Source organism: Poecile atricapillus, chromosome Z, assembly GCF_030490865.1.
Source record: "Poecile atricapillus isolate bPoeAtr1 chromosome Z, bPoeAtr1.hap1, whole genome shotgun sequence".
NCBI classification, from domain to species: domain Eukaryota; kingdom Metazoa; phylum Chordata; class Aves; order Passeriformes; family Paridae; genus Poecile; species Poecile atricapillus.
In genome coordinates, this window is record NC_081289.1 from 142,092,730 (window position 1) to 142,114,338 (window position 21,609).

At 38.1% G+C, this 21,609-nt stretch overlaps 1 protein-coding gene across 1 annotated transcript in view; it reads right to left on the reverse strand.

Moving 5' to 3' along the window:
* RIT2 (Ras like without CAAX 2) overlaps nucleotides 1-21,609 on the reverse strand; it is a 183,243-nt gene that overhangs the window by 105,506 nt on the left and 56,128 nt on the right. The window contains exon 3 of the mRNA XM_058828076.1: nucleotides 7,660-7,733. Within this exon, the coding sequence (XP_058684059.1) occupies nucleotides 7,660-7,733 (74 nt within the window). The remainder of the gene's footprint in view (nucleotides 1-7,659; nucleotides 7,734-21,609) is intronic.

Consider the following 21,609-nt stretch of genomic DNA (forward strand, 5'->3'; position numbering starts at 1 on the left):
AAGGATCCAGGGAGACCTTGGAGCACTTTCCAGGAGGGGCTACAAGAGCACTGGAGAGAGACTTGGGAACGGGGCATGGATGAGGAGGAATGGCTTTAAACTGACAGAGGGCAGGGTTGGCAGGGATATTGGGAAGAAATTCTTCCCTGTGAGGGTGGGGAGTCCCTGGAAAAGGTTGCCAGAGAAGCTGTGGCTGCTCCACCCCTGGGAGTGTCCAAGGCCAGGTTGGATGGGATAGTGGAAACTGGGATAGTGGAAGATGTCCCTGCACATGGCAGTGGTTTTGCAGTTACTTCCAATCAAAAGTATTCCATGATTTTATCATCCTGAAAGACACTGAGTAGCTTCTGAGATATGCCAAAACTCTCCTACACGGGGCCAAATCTCATCTGCATGTCCAAAAATTAGAGGAGCCTGAATCCTTCAGCTTTGTCCAAGGTGCTAGTCACATACCACACTGATTTCTGACACAGGTACAGTCAGTGTGGCCACTGATAAGCTTTTGAATTTTTGTCTTATTTTGTCTTCTTAAGAAAAGATCGTTCCCTGGCATGGTTTGTCTCACATCATCCCACGGCTCTGGTAACGATATGGAACACTCATGACAAAAAATGTATTTTCCTCATCCAATAGGCACAAATTAAAAACAGGCACAAAAATCTATGCAAGCTGTGCAAGCTTTCTTCTACAGAAGTGAGAAAAATAAATATCCAAAAATATAGCTAGTTAAGAAAAAATATTAAAAAAACCTGAGAAAATATTTCATATTTTCACTCATTTATTGAGTTCCTAATTTGCTCCTCAACCCCTGTTTGAAAAATCTGGATTATCTGGAATAACATTCCTCAGATTATAAAGGTTACAAGCAGTGGAGTTCAGCATTTGCTGAGGTTTATTTTTCTGTTTGTTTGTTGGGAGTTTTTGTGTGTTTGTTTGCTTGGTAGAAGGGAATTTCACTTCCAGGTTCTGGAGCAAAACTATTGAATCTTCAGCTTGAAAGATATTACTTGTCTTTAGGTTTTTCCCTTCCCCCTCCTGCTAGTGGGAAATAAAAATTACATTTTTAGAAAGCCTTTTCCAGCAGTCCTTCTCATTTGGTTTAGCAAGTGAAATGTTTGGATGATTCAGATAACATTATGTGACTTTTTGCTTTTGTTCTCTTTGTCTGGAGACACCACCATTCAAAGCCTCAGAATGGCATAAAAAGCAGTTAATTTTGAAAATCTCATTTTTTAGGGGCAACCTAGTTTTCCTGAGAAGTATTAAAGCCTTGCTCTGCAAAAGAAGCTTTTCTTGGTCATTTGGTCAGGGGAAATGGGCACCATGTGGTGCTGTAATATGTGTTTGTTTTCTCAGCATTTGAGCCAATTTTTTTAGTCCTGGAAATGTCATTATGATGTGAGCTTTGTGAAAACTGATAGAGGTAGAATACAGTTTTCTGCCCACTGGCATCCCTGGTTTGTGTACTGCTGGTAACAAGTGGCATTTGATAGCAAACCTCTGGTAAATGGAATTTACAGTCATGTATATAAAAAATCAGGGCACAGAGTTTGTGCAGTATTTGCAGGAACTTCAAATAATTTCAGTACCATTCACTGGTGCAAAGAAAAGGTGCAGAATATTTTCCAGTGATGGAAGAAAAGGAAGATTTACATTTTCATAATCTAGTGGAGGACCTGGATGAAGTTTACTCAAATAGAATCTGTTCATATAGGTGTTTTCTGTACAATGTACACCAGAACAAAACCAACCAACCAACCAAAACCACCTCAAAACCAAATTAAATAAAATATTAAAAAACCCACCCCAAAAACAACAACAAAACCAAAAACCCACAAGGAAATACATCAAAGAAAAGCTTAGAAAGAAGAAAAAAAGGTTTTGCTATTTTTATGAAAATTGTAATAATATAAGTAATATATATTCTACTTTTACTTATTTTTTATTAAAAAGAGAAAAAAAAAAAACATAAATCTTTCAGCAGCATCACTGTATATTTATCTGGTTTTGGGGAAAAAAAAAAAAAAAGAAGAAGACTTTGTTGAAAGAGAATAGAAAACACTGGAAAGTTTTCCACCACTAGCAGTATGGAGCTACTACCTCTGCTGAAGAGGAATGGTAGCAATGGGCAGGAAATCGTTATTGTCAGACTCAATAAACGCTGATGTTCACCCTAAATGCTTGTTCCCTGCAACATTTTATTGCACCTGTTTGACAGGAAGATAAATGCAGGCCTAGAAATACAAACTGATCCACCCTTTATTGCATCATGATTCACTCATGGACAGGGATGAGAAAGGAAGTTGGGAATCTTGGCTGCCAGTTGCCTCTTCTTCCTTTGGTAATATACTCCTTTTTATCAGCATCTGCCTAGATCTTTTCCTACTGAAGTCAAGGAATATTTTGCCAATGATCTGAAGGAAATTGGTGTCAGGTCCGCAGTTTCATCTGTGATTTACTGCGACTGTTTTTCCACTCTGTATCTATGCCAAGTAAGTGTTTCTCCACAATCTGTCCATTGGCAAATAAAATTACTAGGTCAAGGGAGAGATTTTAGCTCTTCCCAGAAAGTACAGAACAACTTGTCTTGAGATCCCAGGAAATTTTCAGTGTTATGATTTGACTTTCTAAGTATGTTTTCAGCAGCCTGATGAACAACATACAAAGGAAATAACACTGATGCTCTTCTCACCTAATACACTGTGTTAATAGTTGCTACTTACTTCAATATCCCTATGCTTTAAAAATAAAATGGATTTCATTTATGCACTACAGTACCAAGCAGAAAGTGCAATAAAATTATTTTGCCCATATAAGAACACATTGTAAAGGCCCATTAAGACATAATTACTGCCAAAAAGGTGTTTTACATTTCCTTGAGATAAGCTGCACTAGTGTACTTTGAGATTTCACTTCCATTGATTCAGGATTAGAGCAGCATGTTTAGATAATAAGCAGAAGGGTCTCAGATAACAGCCTGAGTGAATCATCGGACTATAGTGTTTAGTCTGAGAAAGTGTGTTTATCTGAAGGGCTCTTGGGACTAATATGGTTCCTCTTCAAGGCTTGAAGCAGGGGGTAAGAATCATAGTCCTGCAGGTTGGCAGGATAAACATGTCCTGTGATTTGCTAGCAATTTGAGAGATGGATTTCAGTACAGAGCACACTGTTGTTGTCAGCTTGAAAAGTGTCTGCCTGGAAATGAATTCATGCACACACAACTCCAGACAAAGGAAAATCTCCCTGAAATGGCATGCCATCACATTTTAGGGCCAATTTTTCAAGTCTCTGACTCACACCTGGGAAATATACCGGTGCACTAAGTTTATCATAAAAAGCTCACGTTTTAGCAGACAAAAATTGGTGCAATAATCTCAGAATGAGCTGTCTCGCTGACGGGTACAGAAACCCATTTTTCCACATACCTGCCTGATTTGTATCTGAAAACAATTTTTGCCTCTTTTACATATCAGATCAGATTGTTTTCCAGTGAAGGGAACTCTGCTGCTCTTTTGGTGTTCGGCGTGAGGTCTACACAGAGATACTGGGTAATGTGTCATGCAGGGGAAAGCTGTGGCAAGAATAAAAGCTCCTGTGTCAGTCAACAGTTTATAAATACAGCAGGAGAGATAACTGCTGTGTGTGCTCCATGAGGAGCATACTTCTGAGCTCCAGAAGTAGCAACATATTTTTAAGCTAGAAGAGAGGGTGAGAAAGCGTAAATGAGTGAACAGAAGGTTTCTATAACTCTGTGTGGAGGCTTTTTGTGCTTGGTAGGAGCAGTTGGGGGTTGTCACTCTCTGAGAATAATTGTGAAGGGAACTGAATGCAGAATAAAGCGCTTGAGAGCTGAATGTCCTTTCGTTTGCACCTACAAGTTTGCTGGAAATCAGAGTTTATGTAAACTTGGATTAAATGTTTGCAAAAGTAGATTATTTTTATGGTGCATTGGTTAAAAAAAGGGGAATCCCAGAATTACCTCTACCAACACTGCTTCCAAACTCAATGGACATGGGTGAATTTCAGGGGAAAGTTACTCAAAAAATGTCCCACATGGGTCAACAAAGAAGTTCAAGCTATCTTTATGAATACTAATTTGCATTTGCAGATTTCCATGAAGTTTGTCCTACATACTCCACATGCCATATTGTAGCTAGCCTTGGGATTTAATAGCTAAAAAAATAAACTTCCTTGTTTTTATAGATATGATCTCAATCATCTCACATTTATTGTGTTTAGCTTCGTTTGCTTATCTCTTTTTTTTTTGTTTTGTTTTGTTTTGTTTGTTTTAATTGAAATGTAGATTATAAAAGAAAATTTTGGGTTGATACTTCTAGTTAAAGGGCTAAAGGCATCATTGATAGTTAACCAAAGGAATTATTGATATTTTTTTCTAGATTCTGTTGTGCCACTGAAAAAGAATACCAGCATCAATTTTTTGTTCATTTCCTTGCAGCACACCACACTTAAAAGCTTTTTGCGGAATTTTTTAGTAATTTAGCTCAGGTTAGGTCTGTTTATGACAATCCAGTTAACAGGAGCTACATCAGCACCTACTCCTGAAACTCTCTGAGATAAACAGATCCTGTCTGAAGCTGATTGGGGTGAGCAAACACAGGCTGCCCAGCTGGCAGGTGTAGAGGGTGGTGAAAAGCAGGTGTAGTGAGTTCAGTGAAGCATAACTGCTTGCACCAGCCCTTACATTCTTTAAGAAAATGCCTCATGTTGTGCCTTCAGTGGGAAAACACCTCTGGAAGAGCACAACAGGACAAATAATGGTGTATAAAATATGTATCTATAGTCCATGAAACATCAGTTTAATTCCTGAGATGAGCAGCTGTTCAATGTTATCGTGTCTATGTATATGCATAAGAGATAAATCAGTAGCTAGATGAGCAATTATATTAATGTTCCTGGTTTTCACATTGTTTGAATGTTGTGCTTGTTTGTTTTGTTTTTTTTTAACTTTATAAAGTTGAGAATGTATTTTTGAAGCACCATCTATATTTTAAGGGCTTCAAACTAGATCTACCAGTTAACGTATTGAAGATTTTTATGCAGTGTCAGATATGAAATCACATGTAGATTTTTAAGTCTAGATTTGACAATTAAAATCTGTGTTAATGATTAGTAGTTAATTTGGTTGGTGTTGAAATTCTTAATTAGTCCATAGGTACAGAAGGGAAAGGAGAAATATATTTGTTGAAACATATCCTCCAGCACAACAACAAAAAAGTTCAGTCAGTTTCTCTATTGACTTCTTGTGTTTCCCAAATAAGGATGAATTACAATTTTAGCTCCTTGATCTCCTGAAGTGATTAAAGTCATTATTCAAATTTGATGATGAAGTATTTATGACTGCGAGGACACCCAGACAAATGAGTTTTCCACTGCCTGATTTAGAAGCTACAACACCATCTCCAATTTGACATAAAAGCCAGGGGAATTAAAAACAGCTAGGTACCATCAAGGCACACATCAGCAGCAGCACAAAGGGGTGCTTTGGATTTTTACCCTGAGTCACCAAAGTCAGAGCAGAATTTGTGTGAGCTTCAGTGAAAGCACCATTAAGTCCTCTGTGAAGAAAGAGCCTATTTCAGCTGTTGACTTCAATGGGAGTTGGATTAGGTCTTGATTTATTCTGTAGCTGTGTAGTGCAGATAGAGAGGCAACAAATCCAAAGACATCTGCAAAGACAAGCTTCTAAATCCAGGACACTTAGAATAGACAGCTCCTAAAAAATTGTGGGGAGGGAAAATGGGAAGAGCTTCCTAGTTACACTGAGAACGTGTTTCAGTGATAACAATCTACACTGGAACAACAGGGGAATTTAAAACAGAGATTTGCTCATATCAAATCAACTTGGTTGATGCATTTCAACATTTCAACAGAAGTAAAATAGCTATGCCCAGGCTGTAAAATGGCCTGGGATGATAAATCAGCTGAGTGTGGTGCTCCTGCCACAGGCCTCTACTTGCTACAAGGAGGAATGGATGAGGGAACAGGGGAGGTTTAGATTGGACATGAGGAAAAATTTCTTTTCTGAAAGGATTATCAAGCCCTGACCCAGGATGTCTGAGAAGTGGTAGAGCCATCATCCCCTGAGGGATTTAAAAAACCTGTGGCTTTGGCACTTGGAGATGTGGTTTATTGGTGGGCTTGGAAGTGCTGGGTTAATGGTTGGACTCAATGATCTTATAGATATTTTTCAACCTTTAAAATTCTATGATTCTGTGAAATATCTGTACCACATATGTAACACATGATCACTACATATCACTACATACATATGGACCTCTAATATTGTAGATGTTTTACTTCCTAATAGTGATAAAACTTAGAGGTAAAATTCCAACTTTTTTCTACAATTGTTCTCACCACCTTTCACTGACTGAATTATTCTGATTTCTTTCCTTACCTCTTTCCTTAACTGTCTGTTATGACAAAATTCATAACGTTGGCAATCATATCCTCCTCCCATAAATTAAGAATGAGGTTTAATTCTAGCCTTTTCATATGATCAAAAATTTTAAAAATTACAGAATTTATATATGTGAAAATGACTGACAATAGCTGAACTTCCTTTAAATTTCTGGCAGCAGACTGCATTCCCCACCATTTGCAGTGCCCAGCTTAAGTGCATTCAGTCATCTGGGAAGCTGAGAACAAGGTTGCCAGGGTTTTGCATTCCCAAATGCTTGTCTGTTTAAATATATTTAACAAGTTCCTTGTTGGTTGTCTTGCTCCCACATGAGGTGCACACACACTATAGAAACTCATGAAACTACAAAAGCCTTCAAGCAGACCCTGAGACACACCTGAGGAAAAGATCAGCAAGTGGCAGCATTTTGATTAAACAGTAAAAATATCTTGAGGTGGAAAGGAAATTAGCTGAGTCAGGGAGAAGAAATTACTGTATTTAATTCCTTCTTCTTCACGACTGTATATGAAGCTTAATTCCCTGGCTGATGTTCACACAGCAGACGTGCTGTCACAGAAATGGCAGAATCAGGGGATAGTTTGGGTTGGAAGGAACTTTAAATTTCATCTCATTCCAACCCCCTTGCCATGAACAGGAACACTTTCCACTATCCTAAGTGCTCCCATCTCCATCCAGTCTGGCCTTGGACACTTCCAGGGATTGGACAGCCACAGCTGGAAAACCTGTGTATGTAACACTGTGTGTGACTTTTGATGTTAACATCTTTTTCTTATGGGTAAGCTTTTGGCATTTAGCTATAATGTGGGGAGAAGACGAAATGTAACAAATTATTTAGTTTAGAGTAGTAGACCAGAAAATTCCTGTAATACATATAGAAAAGGAGGAATGAGAAAGATGTAAGACAATCAACACAGTATTTATTCATTTCATTATTGTGATAGATGTTCCTGCATACAAGAAAAAAAGAAGCAAACATCTCTTTATCTATTGTTCATTTCAGCCTGTCTGTCTCTGCTGATGAGGTTTGGAAGTTATACTGTTCTATACTGCAGCACTGCTTTAATCTTCCCCTTTGTTAATTCCTCTGTGTTATTCTGGCACTGCTTCCTTCATGTTTGAATAGGGAGCTTTGTTTTCAGCACTGCGACCCATATCTCTGAGGTTAAAATCTTTGAGTTTATCTCTGATTGAGTGACTCACATTGGAAAATTACTCACCTGTCCAGCAGTGTCTAGAATGTCCAAATAGGCTGGTTCATCATCAATTCGGACTTGAGTTTTATAGGCATCCTCTGAAAAACACAGTGCAGTTTGCTTAGGCATATGAGTGGCTCAGAGAATGGAGAATGAAACAGCTTTGGTAGTTTGGAGTAGGCTTTTCAAAAGCTCTCCAATCTGACCTAACCTTGCTTTACTTCAAAAATCCCTTTTTAAAGTCCTATCATCACTATCAAGTATTAGCAAAAGAGTCTTCTATCACACTACCTCAAAATACAAAAATTAATATTTTCTTTCTTTAAAAGGGAAAAATTTTCCTTTTTTTAAACACAGACCTCAGGTTTTGCTTAGGTCACAAAGATCCAGAGGTATCGGGCTGGTGCTGTGCAACAGAGTGTTTTTTTACTTACCACAATAACACAGAGAGATTTTCTAGCAAATAGGTTCAGTTTAGAGATTGTGTGAATTAATGGGATAGGCTCTCTGCATTTATGTGGGGTCCTGGCTCAGGTATGTCAGGGCAATTATTTAAACTTCTGTATCTCTCCATGAAGACTGAGAATAAACTTTTTAAAAACAAGTTCAGTAATCTGTGTCCTCACACTCCTCATACATGCAGGCAGAGGAGGAGAAACTCTGCTTTGTGCACCCTTCCCTTAGCTCATGATTTTGTCAAATAAATTTTGAAGAATAAAAACAAAGAAAAGGCGAACTACTATTCGCATAAGCTGTTTTCCTCACACTTCAATTTCGTTCCCCTCTCAACATTTGTATTTTCTTTGCAAGTTCAAAAGGCACGTAGATCCTGGCCCATGTTTATATTTGAAATAGTCCTGGAAATTATCTGTGCTCTTTAATTGAACAGTCATGCAGAGCAGCCTGGGTGGTTTTGTGACTGACACTGTGCTCTGGAGGTGCACTGAGGCGTGAAGACAAGACAAGTGCTTTTGTTGTACCTGAGAAATGTTGTAACCATCGTGAGCCTGTGGCTGTCCTGAGAGTCAGTCCTAGCAGAGAGCCCCTTAGCCTAGCAGAGCAACAGGCTCTGTTGAAATAATACTGCGGTTATAATATGGCATTATATGGCAGGTAGTTAGAATTCCTGGAACACTACAGTTTGTGCCGTAATATTGCATGATACAACACTTCATAAAGCGTGGAAAAATCTGATTTCTACCAGCAGAACAAAAAAACCTAAAGCATTTGTATACAAATCTGTAGAGCCTTAACTCAGACCCCTCCTGTCCAGCCAGAGGATTGCTGTCCTTCATGACATAATCACATACAGCATTTTCCCCTTTATTTTCGGCCTCAATTCAGCAAATGGGCACATGACTTTCTTTAAACAAATACCTAATCCCATTGATATTAAGATGGCCCAGAGGCCTAATTAATTGTATGATATATTACCTTGCTGAGAAAACCAGAGCACTCCAACCACCATATGTTTTGGTTAATAGATCTTTTCATAGGGATTGCTGAATAAGAAACCATGAGGCAAAGAGGGACCATATAAAAGGAATTGGACTACTTGCAGTTTAAGCAATTTATTATTGCATGACAATGCAATCTACCTGCAGTAGATTTCTTTCTCTTTTTTCCTCTTTTTTGTTAACCAAAAATTAAAAGCAAAACAGTAAAATATGTAAAATCAAACATGCTATTTCCTTCAAATGAATTCTATTGATACTATCAAGTATAATTAATGTAATTCCATGCAGTTGGGTGTCTTTTGTGTTACATTACTGCTTACATAATTAACATATGAATTCCATAAATTTAGCTTGCATTCTTGGCTCTGCAGCTGGATTCTCTAAAGCCAGTAGTCCTACTTCCCTTTCCACTTAGACCAATATGAAGATTCTTTATACAGAAGTTTTAAAACAGTTAATGTGGAGAAAAAAATTCCTACTTAAATTTTACTTGGATAAAAATGAAGCTAGATAAATCCTGTCTTTTTCTTTTTTTCCAAGGAAAGGATTTACAAGTTCAGAGTTATAACTAAAAAATACATACTGGCCTCTGAATGTAATCCACAGCTTTCAGTAAGTAAATGTAAGATATCTACCCTGCTGAGCTACTCCAGGTGTACCCTGATATAATGTCACTGTCATCAGTAAAGTTTCAGCTGTTGAAAGCTGAAGCCAGACTATCTTTATAGTATTTGTACTTTGCAGACATAACACTGAATGCATAGACTTATTGTCAATTTCATTTATTTTGCTTTCCTTAACTACTGACCATGAAACATATCACAAAGGTCTGTTAGAATCCCATTTTCATTCTTGATGTATGTGGATGTCTTCTGTTGGTGGTAGGAAACACGTTTTGTTATGCTTTGACCAAGTACATGAGTCTGAATGGTTTTCTAGGCAAATGCTTTTCACATGTAAGATTTGCCTTTGCCCAAAAAAATGTAAAGATTAAACAGGAAGGACATACGAGTTTCCTTTGTAAATTCTCTCTGCCTATGTGCAAAAAGCAGGATACTACAGATAATAAAGAGAAGCCTAAAGGTATCCTCAGTTGGGGTGTGATAAGCAAGGGTATTTTCAACCTGCATGGGGATGGAAAATGGGTGGGAGTTTTAACCCCTATTTTTCTTTGGGCACACAGTTAAGAGGAAGTCCTAAAGTTCACACTTGCCAAAGAAATCACTGTCGTGAGCCAACACACCCTCATACCAGAGAACAAATCATGGCACCCACTCATGAGCCATCACCTTCTTAATGCTCAAACCCAGTCGCTCCTTTGAGAGGCACTGCCTTTCCATTTACCTGTGGATTCCTTCCAGGACAGCAGGCAGAAGCAAGATGCATAAATTGAAATCTGTGTTTCCCATATTATGTCATAAAGGGCAAGAGGAAGAGATGTACCACTCAATTATGCTCTACATTTAATACTTTTAAACTGGGATTTCATCTCAGAAAGTAACGTAAATAGAGGTTGAATTCTTTTTTCTGTCTATTACATCAGAAAACATCTTTATTTTATTCAAATCATAAGGCAGAGGCATTAACCTGGGAAGAAACCACTTCCTAGAGGTCAAGAATTGGATAAATGTGTATCTTGGACCCATATTTTTTGGTTCATTGGTAGCTATGAGGTTAAGCAGGAATCCTTTATTATTTTTACATGTTTCCCAGAGGGTTTCAGAAGGGACCACTGTGTGTCTGGTCCTTTTGGTCCAGGCAGCATGGTACAATTCATGTCATGGTAAGGGAAGTTCTGAGACCTTGCTGTAAAGAGCAGGAGCAAGTTGCTCACATGTGGACAGAGAAGAGAAGCGAAGATATGCCCCTGAAACTGCATGTAAATATATTTGAAACAAAGTGGGAAAATCTTCGTCAGGAGCATTAACAAACACACTCTCTGCAATCCTCACTTTAAAAATTACCTTCATTACAAGTGGTGTCAGGTGTATTTACACTACTCAGTGTTTGAGCACACTACACTTTCTTTCGCATAAGTAATTTATAATATGAAATAATGCTCCTTTTAAGTCTAATTTGGGGGCTGCTAAACCACATGTATCTATGCTTTACACCCTTCATATCTAAGGAGTGGTATTTAAGGCCAAAATCCAGCTGCTATTTCAGTAAAGCAATAAAAGAACATACAAAAGAGACATGAATGCTAATCAGACATCAGGCAATAAATCAGACTATAATTATATTTTTCATATTAAGCTCAGGATTAGTCTTTTTCTGTTAGGTTAATCATAAAATCTCAGCTTTTTGGCTTGGGTGAAATTCTGCAGAAGAGTAGGTTATTACATGAAAAAACCTGTGGATAGAGTTTACTTATATTGCTAATTGTGTTTCAAACACTGACTGCAATAGTGAACATTTTTTACAAAATGAAAACAAAAAAGAAAAGAAAACAGAGCTCACACATCCTTGTAATCTGAACAATGCATGGATATATGAACTGTACAGTTAATTTCTTTTTTTCTTTTTCCTACATATAATGATGATTTTTTTAGAATCTTATTTCCTGCAAAGATTGAAAGTAAAAATGAAAATAAATAAAAAATCCTTCTCAGAGGATGATATCATATGGCTTCAATGAATACTGACTGTTTAATATATTGCAGGGTAGAACAAAACAAATAGAGATCCAACTGTTTTCTGAATGGTACCTATTTCTTTTTAATTTTAAATTCTTTCCTTCTTTACTGACTATCTAAATTAAACCAAGAAGGGTTCTTGCAAGGTTGTTTTTTGTTGTGGGGTTTTTCTTTTCTTTTTTTTTTTTTTTAACGTCTCATTTTTTTATTTTTTAATTTCCCTTTGCAGTGTTAGAAAAGCAAAGAAAAAAATCCTTAACCTTTATGTTATCTGGCTTTTTTTTTTGTGTGTGTGTGTATAAAATTAATGCATGATCTTTTTTTCAGATTTCTTTTTTATATGACATAATTCTGGAGACAGAAATACAGTAATTAATGCAAGGCTGTGTTATGACCAGTTATCTTAGAGAAGCTGAATTCATAAAAAATATATCAAAGTACTTTTTCTGTTATGAGCAGGTAACTGCTTCATGACAAATAGATTTGAGTGGTGTACAATTTAAAGGGGAGTTGTAATGGGCTTTTCATCTGCATTACAGGCATGTTCCACTTCCTGAAATATAGGTCAGATGCTTCTTTCTTCCATTTGTTAATTCTGCTTCTATGCCTTCTAAATAAAGTCTCTCTTTTTCTCTGTCTTGTACAATACCAATTGCAGTTAAAAATTATCAGATTCACATATATAGGTGAGCCAAAAGATATTTTACTTGACTGAGGAGGTGTCAAGCCAGAAGAAGAAATCGAAGCTCAGTCAGCCACACCTGGAATTCTGCCTCTTCTTGTTCTCCCTGTGTGCCAAAGCAACAGCAGGAGACACAGCTCTTGGTGTGCTTAGATTATCTGCTACAAATGCATTTTAATTTAGCAATGCTCCTGAATGTAGGATGGTCATGAGTCTTTGGCTGTATGGGTGCTGTTTCTGTTTACAGCAAGGAATTTTTAAATGAAAAGACTGGATGAACAGAGACATAAACCACTGTACCAAATACTACACATAAATTCCTCCTCTTTGAGATAAGAATATGCATGTCATAGGAATTACCCATCAAAATACATTGCTATTAAAACCTCCCTTACCATACAATTATTTTCCTGGACCATGAGTGTTTCACAATTTGGGTGAGCGTTGCTATCAGCATTTTGCAGACAAGGATCCCAAGTCACAGAGGTTGCCTTCCTATAAGCTCTGCACACATGATAAGCAGTGGGTGGTTTAGAGGAGCAGGACTGACAGATTTGATTGCCTTGTGTTTTGTAAATACCCACGCAGATTGCAGTATACTTTAAAATAACACAAGCAGGGATATTGGTACCAGGCTATTAGCTAGGATATTTAAATATTCTGGTTCCACCTCTGTTACATCATTATACAAGGTGTGATTCTTGGGGATGTCCTGTGCAGGGCTGGGAGTGGGACTTGGGCCAACTTGATCCTCGTGGGTCCCTTGCAAGTCAGCCTTTTCTGTGATTCTGTGATTCCATCTGCAATTAGGAGTACTCCATATTTTTCTTCCCAGTGATGCTGTTTTTTTGTTTCTCAGCATTGAACTATATTTGCCATTTGTCATTGGTTGAGCTTTGTCATGTCTTTTTCAGATCCTTCAGGTTTCACTCAGTTTCATGTTAACAGCACGTTGCCTGTTACCAGCCTGCAAAAGTGATGGTAACAGACAATATTATTCCAAGAGGAAGAATCTTGATGATGGTTTGCAGAAGAGTGAAAAAAAATACCTCTGCCTCTCTAAATCCACAGCTAGAAACACTTCCTTCAGTAACCATGTTTTGAACACCTCAGCTGTTTCTATGAAAGAGACATAGGTAAGTAATGCAGCATTTAATGTAGGTATTACGTCTCTGCTAGCCTATAAAAACACCCATAGTGTAGACCTTGAGAAAATTAAAATAATCCAAGAAAAAAAACGAAGCATTATTCAAGTTAAGTGCTTATCATAAAAGGAGTTCATTCATTTATTCATTATGCATTCAGTTGCATGATAATAAATACAGAAATGTCTATCTCTCTGTTTTCATTTTAGCATTCAAATTGCCATAAACATATTTACAGATTAGATACTGAACCAAAGCTTAGGCCACATATGTCTTCAGAAAATATTCTGTAATGTTTTCAAATGGCCTTAGTAAATTCAGATGCATATCACTGTTGTTGATTCCAGCTCTCCCTAGTTTCAATTGAAAACACGTTTCCTTTACTTAGCTTTTGTTCAGTGTCATGACATGCTTTTAACTAACTGCTGTGTTCTTTTTTAGAGGTTCTTGTTCCTTCAATGCTACATAAATATTATCCCTGAGCTCTCAGTGGCACAGGTTCCCCAGAGGAGCTGTGGCTGCCCCATCCCTGGGAGTGTTCAATGCCAGGTCAGACAGGGCTTGGAGAAACCTGGTCCAGTCAAAGGTGTCCCAGCCCATGGGAGACCCATGGCAGAGTTGGAATGAATGATAGTTGAAGTCCCTTCCAATGAAAATTGTTCTGTGATTCTGCAGTTCATAAATTAATTCATAATTCCAAGGAGTGAAGATGCAAATAAAAACAATAAAAAACAAAGTAATGAATCTATTATCTATGCTTGAAAACAAAAGGACTGAACAACTGGCAGCTGATTTTGTCCTCCTAATGTAAGAACTGCTAATATCTTCAGTGGAAAGCAGAAGCACAACTAGATTATGTCTAGATACTCAAACAAATCTCTTCATTTAATCCCAAACAATTAAAATTTGTGTCTAAATGCTAGGGGGGCACAGTGCATAGAATCATAGGATCATGGAATTGTTGAATTGGAAGGGACCTAAAAGAATCTCATTCCAACTCCTCTGCCATGGGAAGGGACACCTTTCACCAGACTAAAGTTGCTCAAAGCCCTTCCCAACCTGCCCTGGAAAACTTGCAGGGATGAGGAGTTCAAAACCCCTCTGGGCAACCTCTTGAACATCCAGAATTGTTGTAGCAGAATGAAAACTTCAATTTAGGCCCAGTAAGTCGCACGCAGCCTGACTATTCATTATTAGTAATTTTTAACAGCCACCTTCATCATACTCTTGTCTGACTCCTTTACCTCAGGCTTTGGCTGCATCTGTTTCCAGTAATTCACCTAAAAGCTTCCTCAGCCTAATGGGCATTTCTGTTCAGCTCTCACCTCACCACAGTGCTCCTCTCCTAATGCCATTATGTATCTGTCTTACAACAGCTGCTCTCAAATTAACTTTCTCCCTCTTGTTGGGCTGCCTAATGTTTCAGCTCTGTGCTCTGCAGGGCAGGGCTGATAACACTGAGCTGCTGAAGCAGGCTGATGGATTTTCAGCTTTGGGTAAGTACATGCCATCTTTCTTGGTGACCTGAAATGCACCCAGCACCTTTGAAATTGGGAAATGGGCTATTCATTGCACATTCCATCTTCTATTTTTTTTATTTCTTTTTCAGTTTTACCTATAGATGTGTACAAGAACCTCTTCTTGAATGTCAGCTTGCTGTTTCATTACTGTGGTGCCCTTTCATTCTTTGCTGAAAAGCACTGGAAGCAAAAGCAGCTTAATCTCACTTAGTCTATGGTCAAGTACAAAAAAAGAAAAGGAAAAAAAAAAACAAAAACCAACTAGCATTATCTGTCCTCTAAAATGTTTTGTGTTATCAGAAATCTGAGGGAATTGAAATTTGAGCCAGTTAAATTTAGCTTCTCTTCTCCCTTTGACTTCTCATGGTCACAAAATTTATTAACAAGCAGCTTGAAAAGGAGGCAATGACCAGCTTTCAAGAAGAACTAAAATTCAGAATGATTGTGTTGAACAATTTTGCATGGGAGAAATTTTCTTCTATGTGGAGTAATCAACAAATATACAAAGCACAATGTACAAGAGAAAATTCAAGGGAAGACACCTGTTTTCAGACAAAGGAGGTAAAAACACAAAACCTGGGTAGCCAGCAAAGCAAGCTCAGTGCTACCTTGTCTGGTCTTGCAGCACCTTGCACCCAGTCACATCTCTGTCATCAGGGCCCAAAGTTTCTAAATTATAGCAGGACATGTGAGCAGTAAAACACGTATAACAGTATCTGTGAGTTTATCCACTCTTGAAAAAAATATTAGTGCCATTAACAGACTGAAAATTAAGCACAAAAACACCGATGCAAATATCTCTTTCTACAGAAAAAAAATGGGTATTTTTATAATACTACACTATATATTAGCTTTTTACTGTTTGCAACATTTTATTTTCTAGTTACAATAAGTGTTTTCCGCTCCGAAATAAAATTATTATTAATTAAATAAAAATTCTTTTTCACAAGGCCACAGAGTGGTTAAAAGTTATGATCAGGATTGAAATTATTTTAAAATTTACATAACCTAGGTGAAGTCTAGAAAACAATGCACCGCTCTTCCTTCATTTCCCCAAACACTTGGATAGAGGAGCTCCTTCCATTCTAACCTAGCAACATATTGTGAAATATAGAACTATTCTGAGTTGAGTCACCTCCTTTAAATGATAAATTTGTGCTGGGATACAACATGGATTTAAATGAAAAACTGATACAGTAGATCTGAATTGCTTGGTCTGGTGAAGCAGCTTTCACTTGCGATGAAAATGCTGTAATCAACAAATCCACCATTCATTATTTAAACCCGCAGATATGCACATATGTGGATACTAAATTTGTGCTGATTATTGTACAGGACAAAGTTTGTTGCCCAGAAAACTCACTCAGCTCTTCATCAGAACTTGAAGTGCAGTCCTCCAAATAGGGTAAATTTTACTTGCTAAGTGTCCCCCACCCAAGCTGAATAAAGTTATTTCTCTCAGAATTGGTTCTCACAGGGAAATTACAATTTCTCTACAAAAGCTAGCAATTTTGTAACATAAGGTTAAAGATAACTCAGGCAAACCATTGCACTTGCTGTTAGGAACTGCTTGCAATGTAGATAATGCTACTAATTTTTAATAAAAGCATATCATTACTTTCTCTGCTTCCAGAAAAATTTCATTTCATTCAAAGGTGTACATGAACAAAGTGAACAAAGTACTCCTGTTTAATCAAAACATGATAATTAACAGGAATGCAAGTACCCTTATCTTGGGGAACAAGAAGAGCAGGTAGCAATTTCACTACTCTTTCAAGTCCATGCTTGTGCTAGTGAGTGGGAGGATCTGACAGCTACGAATTCACTTCTTGTCATTTCAGGGGAAGCAATTAGCAAGTTGGCTACATCTGCATGGTTATAAGCAGGGATGGTGCCTTGGATTTAGGAAGGTGTAGATGGCTGCTGGCTTCCATGAAAGAAAGGTTAATGGAAACATTTGTCCTGCGACGACGAATTTTGAATTGAGCATGATAAATCATCCTCCTCTAGAAAACCGTGGCACGGGTGTCTCTTTCAATTTCAAAAATCATTTATGGGATAATTTTGCTAATCACAATATACAGGATATAGGTAAGCAAGTTTTCTCTATTCACAGGCTGCAAATCTCACTTCAGGTCCTTCTAAGTTCACGACCCTAATGGTAATTACAATCACTCAATGAGGGCTGTGACACCCACAGCAGAACCACTGGGCTAAAGCCACACAGTGAGCTCGGTGTTCACTTCAGCTTCAGACATAATTCCCAGGACACTGGACATCCTCAGCTGCCACATAACACAACACTCCACCCCACTTTATCCCCAAGAACCTAGGCTTTCTTTATTGCCTTTCACAGTTAGGAACATTATTCATCCAACTAAAATGAGATGCAGATGTTAGGGTGAGATAATCATACGCTATCAATTTGTACATACTGCTAATTAAAAACTACAGTATGTGTGTGACTTCACTGTGGATAGCAGTTCTGGGTAAACTTACAAATTCCCCTTTTTTGATGTCACCATCCACATGCAGACCTTGCTTGTGGCCAAAATCAGTCAGGATCTAAAGGTTAAGAGCTGAATCCCACAGATCATATGTAGAGGGGCTCAACCCAGTGAAACCATGCCAGTGAAACTCTACTACAAGAGGGCAGACAAGAACCCAAGAAGGAAATACTGCCCAAATTTTCTTTTTTGGGTTAATATTAGGGTATAACTAGGCCTGAAAGGAGGACCTGAAGAGTTCAGCTCTGAGAATATCCTTTTCTGTCAGCAGAAGAACAATTTAAGCTCTTTTTCTACTTCAAACTACTAGGAGGATCAGTCAGAGACTTGGTGGACCCAAACAGGAGGAAGTGAAGATTTTTCAGTGGAATCAAACTGAAACAACCCATTGCTGAATTGAAGGTCTGCTGCCCTGTATAAACCTGCTATGAAGAAAAAAATGGACTGCTTTGTGTAGAACAGACAAAAAAAAATTAATGATGGTCTCTATTCTTTGCTCACTCTTTCTACATTGAATTTATCATATATTATAAAACAATTTTAATACAAGTATTTCATTATTATAATTATTCTTGTTATTATTATAAAAATATACCACAGAAATGCTTTTGTATTGTCACATTTATAAGAAAAGGCTTTTGTCTTCCTTCCTCAGTTTTAATCTGTCTAATCAGTGCTTAAGAAGAGCAACCACAAGGTCACACTCCGCTACAGTTTTTGCTTATTTTTCTTCTCTCTGTATTTAAAAGATAGACAATTAATCTCAGGTTTCTAGAAGAAATAGAAGGGTAATATACCATAATATATTATAATATACTTTGATCCTCCATTGACCCTTTATTCAGTGAAGAAGAGAAGATGGCCAAGGCAGGAATATATTTTACTTCCAACACAAAGAAAATTAGTGGAGTATAGAAAAGAGTAAATATGAACCATTAGAAGCTAAGGGGTATTGGTGCTTTTTTCCACATGAACTTGAGGCAAGCATCGATCTCTCATGGCAGCACACAGGGCAAACACTTTTCTGTCCTCTTCCAGCCATGGTAAGCACTCGTTGAACAGAGATGTTGGAGAAAAAGAATCATAGAATCATAGTACCCCTCATAGCTGTCCACAAAATGGATTTAACTCTACTGACCACCACTCACCATCTGACAGGTTTTACTCATAATAAACAGAGTCATTTGTTTGTTTTCTTAATTTCTGAAACAATGGAGAAAGGGAAGTCGTATCACCAGCCAAATTACCAGTTAAGGTAATTCTGATTAGATAAATTGTCCAGCTGAGAATATAAAGAGCCATGAAACCATGAAAGGTCAAAAGACCATTTAACCATGTAACCATTTAACCAGTTTTCCTCATTTGGAGATGGACAATAGCCCAAGGAATCCCACACAGTGGCACAGGTAATTGTCACTGTTATTTTTTTGACAACAGGGATCAACTTGGGAAGGAATTTTGGCTCATGGGCTGGAGTCTGAGAGTGAATACACGAGATGCTTGACTGGGTTTTCACACCTCGCCTGTTCCAGAAATAAAACCATTTCTGTTTTCTTTCATTCCCATTTATAACCCCATTTCCATGTATTTGTTTCTACTTTTGACTTTTTGAGCTTTGAGAACTATTTTTTTCACCAAAATTATTAAACTCAGTAATAATAGTAGACAGCTATTCCTTCTTGGGGTGGCTTAGTTTTCTTTTGAAATACTATTGAGTCAGCTTGAAAAACTGTGTAGTGAATGCCAGAGAGACAGTAATGCTGAGAGAAAAAGGCAGAGATGAAGAGTGGGATTTCATCTTTTTCTTCAGAAATGAGTTTTCAGCTTTGGCTGATTTCATCTCACAAAACTACAGACTCTTTTCAGAGTCTCCAGTGTCTAGTCCTAGCAGGTGATAGCTCATACATCATTTCTTGTCCATGCTTTAGGGTAAAGAATAGCTCCAGGTATTAATAGCTACATAGAGATACTAATATCTATGCATAATAATATGTTATAATATTAATAGCTCGAGACAGATAGCTCTGCTCTTGATCTCTGCACTATTTCCTCCTCTGAGACTTCACAGCACGGTGGAGCTGGGGCTCGTAGCTGTAGCTGCTGTCTGGCACTGCTGTGCCTGAGGTGATCCTGCCAGTAGAAATGCTGTGTTGTTTTCTCAGAGCATGTGAGATGGACACCACTGCATTGCCAAGGCTAGAGTCTCCAGTCAAAAATCTCTTTGTGGTGTTCTCACCAGCATCCAAACTTTGAGGAGGTGTTTGGTGTCTTGAGAGGGGAGATGATGGCTGGGGAATCACTCCTCTAAAAAGACACTGGCTGCATTTGCTTCTCTTGCTATTGTTTGTATCAGAGATGTTACTAAAATAAAATAAATAGATTAAGCAATGGTTCCCTGCTGTTTGAAAATGTTAATCGAAAAAGAACTGGTACCTGATGTTAACAGCTCTCAAAATGATTACAAAAGTCATATTTGTAAGAAAATCTGAATGTTGAACATTAAGCTTATGACCAGGATTTTAGGGATTATTCCCCTTGAGTACAACCAGAAAAATGCAACTTATTGCTTTGATAATTTCTTGCATGAAGTCTGAAAACAATTTAAAACTGAATGGCAGTCTTATGAAAGCAAAGTTCAAGGAAGGGAAGTTTAACATTAGAGCAGGAGATCATGTATCTGAGTAACAAAACATGTTTAGAATAGGACCAGACTGTTTCCTTAACAAGAAAAATACTGAACTTCTCAAGAGAAAAAGTCAAATTTCATCATGATATTAGGCTTCATCTAAGACAAACATATCTCAGACTGAAATGTTGAGATTATCCAACTATCATTAATGTGCACCTTAGAGTGGAAATAATGCCTTTGAGAAAGAAATATCTCAAAGAGAAATGGGATTATTTTTGGTTTTCAAATCAAATTGTTTCCATCGGAGAGAGAAAAGTCTGCTGTGATTTCCAGCCTCCCTTCTCTGTCAAAAAATTTGTATTTCCTTTCACAGTAGGATGAAATAGTAACACTAAATAGAAAGAGCTTTACTGCCTCCTTGAAATCTAAATTAACTGATCAGTTTGGGGCACTTTTCCCATTCTTAATTTCTTAATGCTACTCCCTACTTTTCTATGCATGGCTTATTTTTCTCTTACTGTGGAAGAACCTACACTGCCAGACAATGTTCTCCTTTCCTTTGCCACCTTAGCAAGGATTGTGCACAGCAAGTCTCACTTCATTTTCCTCTATCCAGACAGTCTGAGAGGTATCAAAGTGATTTGTGAAGGTCCTTCTTTTGACAAGCTGTCAGAGAAGGCACCACAACTCATCTTCAGGCATCTAGATTTAGAAACCTACAAAGTGTGTGTCTATATGCAAGGTCGGTAGATAAAATCTCCTTACTCTGAAGTGTGGATGCTGTCTAGTTGCTCATGCTGGATTAAACTTGATGTCTAGGGAATATTTTCTGGTTTTCATTTGCTGGACTAGAAGGGCTTTGGTGATACATAGATCCTGTGTCACACCCACAGGGACACAGGTATCAGTCACACACAACCTGTGGAAGATCTGCAGACTCCTGGGTCAGGATCCTGAGCCAGAGCAGGACTGCAGGGTGCAGAATCCTTCACAGAGCACTTCAGGCTGGAAAAGAGCCCTGAGATCACTGAGTCCAGCACTGCCCAGCCCACCTCTAACCCATGTCCCAGTTGCCACACCTACAGGGCATTTAAATCCCTCCAGGGATGGGGACTGGTGACTCCACCACGGCCCTGGCAGCCTGTGCCACTGCTTAATATCCTTCCAGGGAAAAAAAAAATTCATTTCATCCAATGTAAACCTTCTCTGGAGCAAGTTGAGGCCATTTCCTTTTGTCCTGTTGTTGTTCCCTGGCAGCAGAGCCTGACCCCACTGGCTGTCCTCTCCTGGCAGGGAGTTGTGCAGAGCCACAAGACCCCTCCTGAGCCTCCTTTTCTCCAGGCTGAGCCCCCACGTCTCCTTTGGTCACTTCTCATCAGACTTGTGCTCCAGACCCTT